Source organism: Conger conger, chromosome 18, assembly GCF_963514075.1.
Source record: "Conger conger chromosome 18, fConCon1.1, whole genome shotgun sequence".
NCBI classification, from domain to species: Eukaryota; Metazoa; Chordata; class Actinopteri; order Anguilliformes; family Congridae; genus Conger; species Conger conger.
In genome coordinates this window covers 32448110-32457667 of record NC_083777.1, presented here as the reverse complement: position 1 = coordinate 32457667, position 9558 = coordinate 32448110, and the positions used below count along the sequence as shown (strand labels likewise).

Genomic DNA, 9558 nt, shown 5'->3' with positions numbered 1-9558 from the left:
GTGCATGTATAGGCTATGTTTGTAGCTGAAATGCTAGGCATATGTTATGCAGGATAGACTATAAAGCTATAAAATAGCCCAAACAAAAAAGGATATGTCGGGACAAAATAAAACTAAAGAAAGCTCTTCTAGAAAACTTAAACTTCCTTTACAAATGAAAACAATTGAAACTTTAAAGCAAAGCTCGTAAAAAAAAAAAAAAAAAAAAAACGATTTCAGCTCGGCATCCTTCAGGTGAGCACCTGTCTTCAATTGGCAAACTCTGCTTGCATCATCCAGTGGTGCCCTTAAATAGTCAAAATTTGTTGTAGCTGGCCAACCTTTGGCTCCTACACACCGGCCCCTATTGTTTGCCGTGTGTAACATAACAATACACGAAACAAAATTTAAGGAGGCAAATCAACATCAAATCTTTCGTCAAATCTTTCGTATTCCTACAAGTCTACTTATGTGTGTAATGCATTATGTGTGTAATGCAAACGTATGAATGTGTGTGCGTGTGTGCGTGTGTGCGTGTGCGTGCGTGCGTGCGTGCGTGCGTGCGTGCGTGCGTGCGTGCGTACTTACATGGACTTGTCATTTTCTTCAGTGTGACACTTGGACCAGCAGGCAAACCTTACTGATAGGTTGTTCTAGTGTGCTAATCTTAGTTCTCAGAAGTACACTCCTAACATGTCCTCTTGAATCTGCTCTAGCTTTCAGTACTCTACCCATGAGCCATGAACATCCAGGTTTGAAGTTTCTTTTGGTGCGATTCCACTTTTGCCTTGATTGCATTAGAGGCAGGAATTCCTTTTATCATGACAAAACATCTAATGCATACATGACCTGCTGAAGCTTGGTACGCTGCTGCCAATGAGGTTAGCCAGAAAAACTAGTTTGAAGACACACCCCAAGAACTCTTCTTATCTTCCAAACCTATGTTGCGATCATCAATCAGGACCAAGGTAGTAGGGTGAGAACATTGATATTTGTGCAGTCAATAGGTAAGTTTGTGTTAGCTATTCGACTCAACCTTCCGTTTACTGACAATTCTTCCATAATAGTCACAATGTAGTATGGAACCATCCCTGGGCTGGTAAGTACGAGCTGATGAGAGTCGGTTGCGTGGCCTAAGAACATCACGGAGAAGCGGGAGCATTTCTTTAATTTGAATCAGTGAAGATGATAAACTATTTTACTCTGTCTGCCTGGGTTAGATGAGAAGTTTAATTGGTGGCACGTGCTATGCAATATAGCCTACTGCTGTCCTGGAATTAAAAAAAAACTCCACTTCTCTATATTTGGTTCTTATCATGTTTAGAGGAAATATTGATGCTTTTAAGCCAGATTATGTCTGAATTTGCTTTGCAGACTAAAAGTCCCATAATCACATTGTGCTCTTGGTCTAGTGAAAATGACATAAAGGGAGGTAAAAACATGAAATTAAATATTAACTGATCAAATTAAAGACTGATCAACAGGTTCCTAATTGGTGAAAGTCTGTACACCTGGCCATGAAAGCTAACCATTAGGTGATGGGCTAATGAAGAAAGCTATAATGAGCTAAACCTGTATTGTGTTAGTTTGAAGGGAAATAATATGAAATAACACCTGTGGTCAGTGACCTCATTAGGAGTCTTTAATTTGATCATCTGAAAAATGTTTCCTTGTTTTTTGTCATTGTTTTCAATGCAGCACGATAAGCACAATGTGTGCATGAGACTTTTATTATTTCAGACCACGTCAACATTACCTCTTAATCACATTACCTCTTAATCTAACCTCTAGAATAGGCTGGATGAAGAAGCTTGATTTATTTTATTTTTTAGGGAGGGAATGCAAAACCTAAGTCTACAGAAAGACGTTTTTAAAAGAAATGTGGAAAAGAGTCACGGATAACCACACAAGAGTCTGTGATATCCTCACACTGTGAAATGCACTGGGGAACATTCGTTTGAGTTGAAGTTTTGCCTACTTTCCCTGCTAATCCACAGTAAAAACAGATGAACAAACTTCCCATAACAGTCCTTTCCGAATAAACGTACATGCAGGCATAGATGTGTACGAATCATCTGGGAATAACTTCAGTTGGTTGTGATACAAACAGATTGAGAACTGGGCTATGGTCAAATCCAAGAAATATTCTGCACTGTGCACTCATTCACCCAAAGTCGCTTGCTTTGGGAGAATGTGACACAGCAACATAACATAAATAATCTGCAGACCAACAGACCAACTGGGAGGAGCAAAGGTGAAAAAATATATGTATTAAAAAAATCGAAATCCTGAGTCCGACAGTTTATGGAACTTAACAACCACTTTCAGTGCGATTCCAACGGAATAATTCGTTGTTTGTTTGTTTTTTTTTTAAACCGGTTTTTGCTGACTGCGTCTAGCTTATTCCTGCACTCGTCTTGAACAATAAAAAAAACGAAAACTTTGAGAGTTCGTGGTCTGCAACGGAGCCCTGAATCTGTGTCCGAGCCTAAAAAAAAACTTTTTATGTTTTGGCTATGTTGTAGGCAAGCCTATAATGGAGAGTACTAGATGGTTAGGCTATATTTATGTGGAGGTGCACATCAGTCTAGCGGTGCCTATAGTCTGTGGTGGCGAAAATGAAATGTGCCACAACCAGTTTTTCTGATGCACACCCACCGTCTTTTTTCTGCCTAAACTACTGATAAGAAACCATGACTTATGTAAAGTTCAAAATCCGAGGCGGTCAGTGGAGTTTTGACTATAGGATGTCATATTAGAAACATATCTCAAATTTGAAACTTTCATGAGTAATTCTTTAAAGATTATTTTTTTTGAAATGTAGTTAATATAGGCCATCATTCTTTGTAGGTTTTTAGCTGGATATCGTGTCTTGAAAAGATGAAGATTTTAAATAAGGCTGCATTACAACACGCAGAAAAGGTTCTGTGGTCATACTTACCAAAAGGCTTCATGGTAATGTATACATTATTTATTTTGGCAGGTACCACAAAGAGTGAAATCACTAGAAGTAGACTAGATGGTGAAAATAGCTTTGTGCGGGAATAATTAATAATTAAATAATTAAATAATAATTAAAATAATTGTATTGAGCCAATTTGAAACCAATTAATGGAAATCTTTAATAATTGCACTGTTTATTTAATAATTTATTTTCTTAATTTTTAAAAATAAATGTTTCTATTTTTTGTATTGTTAAAGCATGCACCCGTCTGTTCTGGTTGTATACTTTGTTGATACCGATATGTAGAGGGAAGGATCCCCCCTGGTCATTTGACATGGATTATCACGCTGGGCGGACAGAGGAACCAGAAGCAGACATAGGGGTGTAGAAAATGGCAGGTTTACTAGCAGATGAAGGGGCAGACAGAGTGTCATCGCAAACGGGCAAAAGTTCAAAAACCAGGGGGTCAGACAGGCAAAAGTAGATCCAACAGAAGAGTCCACAAATCAGGCAGGGGTCAAACGCAGGGAATCCAACAATAAACAGGGCAAGGGCTCGGGAAAACAAGGCTTGGGAGAAAACAAGGCTTGGGAAAACAAGGCTTGGGTGAAAACAAGGCTTGGGAAAACAAGGCTTGGGAAAACAAGGCTTGGGAAAACAAGGCTCGGGAAAACAAGGCTTGGGAAAACAAGGCTCGGGAAAACAAGGCTTGGGAGAAAACAAGGCTTGGGAAAACAAGGCTTGGGTGAAAACAAGGCTTGGGAAAACAAGGCTTGGGAAAACAAGGCTTGGGAAAACAAGGCTCGGGAAAACAAGGCTTGGGAAAACAAGGCTCGGGAAAACAAGGCTTGGGAGAAAACAAGGCTTGGGAAAACAAGGCTTGGGAATAAGGAGGCTAGAACAGGGAACGGAATAAAGGGCTCGGGACTCAAAAAAACAGGACAAGACGAACTAGCAAGGTGCAACTGAAAAGGACAGGTATAAATACACAGGGGAATGAGACAAACTAGGCGGGGCATGGGAGTGAGGGCGGTCTAACAACTAAACATCAGGTGAGACACATGAAAGGGGAATAGCACAACGCGGACTGGAATCGCAAAGACACACATGTAATACAAATGGCTCCGGACTAGGGAGTAGACAATTGCACAAAATCAGGAGATGCAGAGATACGGAGAGACAGGTGCGAATACTTTGCTGAAACTAAGCAAGTAATCAGTGATAGAATAGGGAGGCGGAGTTACAGAACAGAATTGAAACTGGAGATGCGTTAGTAAGTTAGTTCAGTGATTTAAATGACAAATAGCCAAAACTAATGAATGTTAGTTTGTTAGTTTGATGAACATATTACTGTGTTAGGATTTGTACAGTACTAATTATACTATGTTAGTTGGGATTAGTATATTAGTGCTGTGTACAAACATGAAATGGAGAGAAAGCAGGAAGTAAGGAATGCAAGATTGGAAGGAAGGTTGAACCCCGGAAAGACCGTAAACACCCGAATAGTGGGGCATGCAGACAAGGGAGTGACTGGGCTCATAAACATTCAGACTCAGACATCACAGGGGAAGACGAGTGCAAAGACGAATGAATATAAACAGAACACCAGACATGAATATGAAAAATAATAAATGACAAGAATAATGATAATAAACAATGATAAACTAACAGACAGAAAACAGGAACATAACAGTGGATATTTTTTATGACACCCCGGTTGTCCCAGCCACGCCCTGATTCATGCTCTATAAAGCACTGGAGTTGGCACGGAACATTTGATCAGCCCTGACTTTGAGTGGTCTACACCAGAGAACCATGGTTACAACATAACCAATACGCTCTCTTTCATATGGAGACTATCTCTCCACTCTGTTCCATATGTATGGGGAAACTGTGCAAGACACCCCACAAGGAGATGGAGCAGTAGCACCCAGCAAGGTACAAAACAAACAAACACGATGTGCACACCTGACAGGGAAGAGATGCACAGGACAAACAGAGAAACAGAAGAACTGGAAGGAAGCTCAGCCTGTAAGATGCAAGGCTGACTGTAAGTGTCAGTTTGACACACTAGCTGAGGCAGGGCTGAGCACAAGCTACTGGTCCCCAACCCAGCCAGCTTTGATAGACACAACCATAATTCTGGTCTCATCTCAAGTTGGCTGTTTGCTGTAGACTGGGCTTCATAGAGCATTAATCAGGGCGTGGCCGGCAGTCAGTGTGTCTGAAAGAATATCCACGTCTAATGATCAGGGCGATCCTTCCCTCCACACATGGAATGTGTAACAAAGTGGAGAGAGTCTCGGTATGAAGAACATTTTTGCATTTTGTCCTTTAGGCTTATGGATATCTGTTTGCTATGAATAGAGACAAACGACCTACACTAGAGGTTGTTGTTGACTCCTGGCCTGATTTTAAAACCATCATTTGTCGACCGCACCAAAAGGTGAATACATATTACATATTATGTATGTGTATGTTCAATCACTCATTCTGTTTATCCAGTCAATTTCAGAATTGTACTGTATTCATTATCAATACATATTACATGTGTCCATTGTTTGAGTAACTGTTTTTTTTTAATGGCATGAACAGAGTGAACACACCCTGCTTTATAATGAGGAACTGACTTTCTTCAGTACTGATGAGAAGGTTCTTAAGAGAATGTTGACAGAAGACAGCATCTTAGATTGGAATAAATACTTCAAAATTGGAGGTGAATCATTTTTTTCTTCCTTTTTAACCTTTCTAGCAATTGCAACCATCCATGTGTTTTTATGATTCATATTATGGGTTTCTCTTGTTTTCTGAAGGGATTGACATGCTTCATACCACCATGTTGAAGGACATCTCTGCCACAAAAAACGTCACAATGAGACCGTGTGGTGTAACTCACCTCCTGGAATTACAAGACCCAAATCACCTTCCTCACCTGACAGTGAGCAGGTACATTCAGTTGGTCATTCCCATTCTCATATCTTTAGTTGAAGCTACTTTGCATTTGTCACTGGAGGTTTTTGTGTTTTTGTTGAGACATACCCAATGGTGTGGAACTGAGTGTCCTCTCATTGGCACAGATACCATACTGAAGTTTATTGACTAAATGAAATCCAAATGACTGGTCACAAAACAGGCCTTTTTCCTCTACCTGTGTTCTGTGTTCCTGTCCTTCCCCACAGAGATGTGGAGGCCAGGATCTCCTCCCTGAATGAATTCCATGTCGGTTTGGTGAATGAAACCTGGAAACGTGGAGGTGATGAAAATGGTTTCCAAGTAATCAAACATCTGATAAGCCACTTCCCCACATGTTGCATCACTGATGAAGAAGGCTGTCCAGTTTCCTGGGTGCTGCTGTATGATTACTGTGCCATGGGGATGGTGTACACCCTGCCAGAGCACAGGGGGAAGGGCTATGCCAAGATCCTGCTGAGCACCATGGCAGCAAGGCTCCATGCCCAGGGTTGCCCTGTGTACTGCTACATCGAGGAGCAGAACCAGGTCTCCTACAGGCTCTTTAAGAAACTGGGCTTTACTGAGGACCCCTCCTACAGGGCCACCTGGTTTGAGTTCAACTACTAAACCAGTATTTATTTTTTCATGAAATTATAAGTGAGGTTCGGTTTTTTTTTCTATAATACCTGTTATGTAGATGTTTGCAATAAAGCTCGGCCTGTGATTTATTAATGTTTAACTTGCACAGTTACTCAGCCTGTGATTTATTAGTGTTTGTGTTATGCCGGGGGGAACAGAGGAACCAGAAGCAGACAGGGGTGCAGAAAAATGGCGATTTAATATCAAAAGGGGCAGACAGAGCAGAGCCGAAAAACATGCCAGGGTCAAAACCGGGGGGTCCGTCCAAAAAGGCAAAAACAAAAACAAACGGCTCCGGACTAGAGAGTAGACAATTGTAGAGAATCAGGAGATGCAGAGATACGGAGAGACAGGTGCGAATACTTCGCTGAAACTAAGCAAGTCATCAGTGATAGAATAGGGAGGCGGAGTTACAGACCAGAATTGAAACTGGAGATGCGTTAGTAAGTTAGTTAAGTGATTTTAATTACAAATACCCAAAACTAGTGAATGTTAGTTTGTTAGTTTGACAAACATATTAGTGTGATAGTATAATTAGTACTGTACAAATTCTATGTTAGTTGGGATTAGTATATTAGTGCTATGTACAAACATGAAATGGAGAGAAAGCAGGAAGTAAGGAATGTAAGATTGGAAGGAAGGCTGGACCCCCTAAGCACCCGAATAGTGGGGCACGCAGACAAGGGAGTGACTGGGCTAGAAAACATTCAGACTCAGACATCACAGGGGAAGACCAGTGCAAAGACTAACGAATATAAACAGAACACCAGACATGAATATGAAAAATAATAAATTACAAGAATGATGATAATAAACAATGATGAACTAGCACACAGAACACAGGAGCATAACAGTTTGACTCACACTGATACTCAGCAACTTCTCTTTGTGAGCATGGACATATATATAAAATTTATTTGGTTGACATAAAACTGGAGGCAAAGGTATCTCATTATAGGCGAGACGTTACTGCGGGATCATCAAGCAGCGATGTATTTTCACTTTCCTGTGCCAGTCCACAAGAAGCTGAGGACGGAAAGAACCTGACCACGTTCTGGAAGTAAGCCATGCTTTCATATTCTATTCAAGCAATAATGTAATCGAAAAAGAGTTTTATGCTGCGTTCACATCATTTCGGAATGACCGAATGACCAGCTTCTGACTGGGGAAAACAGTTCATGTCAACTTCTGAAATCAAATGCGAGGCAACGAAACGTGCCCTCTTGCCTACGCCATGCCCCAAATCTTCGAATAGGCTCAAGCAATACATTTACGTAATGTTAAGAGCGGCTATACACTTAGACTTGTTGGCTTCGCTTTTAGCAAACTTCATGTGTTTTATGGAATTTATATTTTGACAGATTTGTGTTCGCAGTGCATTCTGTTGTGTTGGGCGAGATGCACATGGGGGCGCTAGCGAACACACTGTCACATGTTCAACGTCATCACCCTGGAAATATACATTTTAATGTGTTTTACATTTCAATAACATTATGCTAAGTGTTCAGAATAGCATATACTGTTAAGGGTTTTCATGTACTTTATAATGAACCAGGTTGTTTATGCATCTGCATTGTATCCTAAATGTTATTCCTGATTTTGTGTGTAAAAATGAGGGTGAGAAAACACAACTAGTTTAGGTTGTCCGGAGCGGACCTAAGTGAGAACTGCATTAAGTGATACATTTGGGTATAAAACCCTGGCCCGCGAAAAGCGAGGCGGCGGTTGTGCCTGTACTCGGTTGAAGAAGTGCATGTTGGAGCCATTGGAGAAACTTTGGCGTAAACCCTGAGACAGACCCACAAAATCAGGAGTAATTATCAGCCCGGCAAGCGGCTGTGTGTATTTCACCTAGTAATTGGTGCTAGCGAGGTGCTCTCGCGGGTTATTTGTCTTTCTCAAATTGTATCTCCAGTATCTCTATCGAAACAACGGTTGAACAGTGATGCGGAATCCATTCTACAATAAACGGAACTTCTTTACTCTACATGGACTCCTGTCTTTGCCTGCCATTGCCAACTGACAAAGAACGTGTGCACGCTACTGGGAATCCGACATAACAAGGGCGTGGACTTGTTTCAATATTCAACTCCAGTCAAGCATCAATTAATCAGGATTACTGGCTTATTCAAATATTTTTTCAAAATAAAATATAAATGAAAGGAATAATAAACGCATTCATTCCTTTCATTTCCGCGCACAATACGATCAGCTGAGACCACTCCTGAAGTTCGTTCGGCTCCCACGAAAAAACTGACACCCGAAAACTTCCCACATTGTATTTGCAAATACATTTCCAAAGAATTTAGTTCGTTCCGCTCACGTTTGATAAATGAGGCCCAATGTATGTGTAAATTATTTAATTAAAAAGTTAAGCATACGTGCATAATTTGTATTTGTTATTTTATTTTGTTATTCGTGTTAACCGGACGTGCTTTTCTTTTGACATTATATTCTTATTTCATAAAGTGAACGTAGATAGAGAACGGAAAGGATAAATGGTGCATTAACGCAACGTTAACGAGATAAAACTAGTGATAAGTACGAACGGGGAGAGTAACGGGAGTTCAGCGCCAGTCGGAAAGGGCAGCACGTTCTTACGTTGGTCAATGAAGATAATTGGAGCTCTAAACATCTTTAGATCATCAGTCCAGGCTTGTTCTTAATTATATAGGACGCTACAGTCAGAACTTGACCAGCCGCCCCCAGGCTGCACAACATGGTCTCGAGTCTATAAAGTAAATACCCGCTGCGGACAACAGGTGGCAGAATTTGTCTGGAAACTGAACGATACCTATAATGTCTCTGGATGCACTGAAAGTGGCTGAAAAAGGCGCAGAAGCCTCATTCGAGAGCTTTAAGGACATTCATGAACAGATAGACAATCTAATCAAAGAAATTCAGCATCTTAACGGCTTGCTTCAAAACGAGTGATACGACAAGGCAGGATATAAAGGAAACAATCAAAGGTAAAGAAAAAATGTTGGCTGATCTGCAGTGAAAAGTTCCGAGTGATACAGACAAACCTTGCCACTCTGAGCGTA

The 9558-nt window shown here is 40.8% G+C and overlaps 1 protein-coding gene across 1 annotated transcript; it reads left to right on the top strand.

Moving 5' to 3' along the window:
• Positions 1–930: 930 nt before the first annotated feature.
• LOC133118354 (glycine N-acyltransferase-like protein 3) lies at positions 931–6502 on the top strand. The gene is made up of 6 exons (XM_061228277.1): positions 931–986; positions 2830–2934; positions 5262–5369; positions 5519–5639; positions 5737–5869; positions 6103–6502. The coding sequence occupies exons 2-6, from the start codon at positions 2860–2862 to the stop codon at positions 6500–6502; spliced, it is 837 nt and encodes a 278-aa protein (XP_061084261.1). The 5' UTR covers positions 931–986; positions 2830–2859.
• The last annotated feature ends 3056 nt before the right edge of the window (positions 6503–9558 follow it).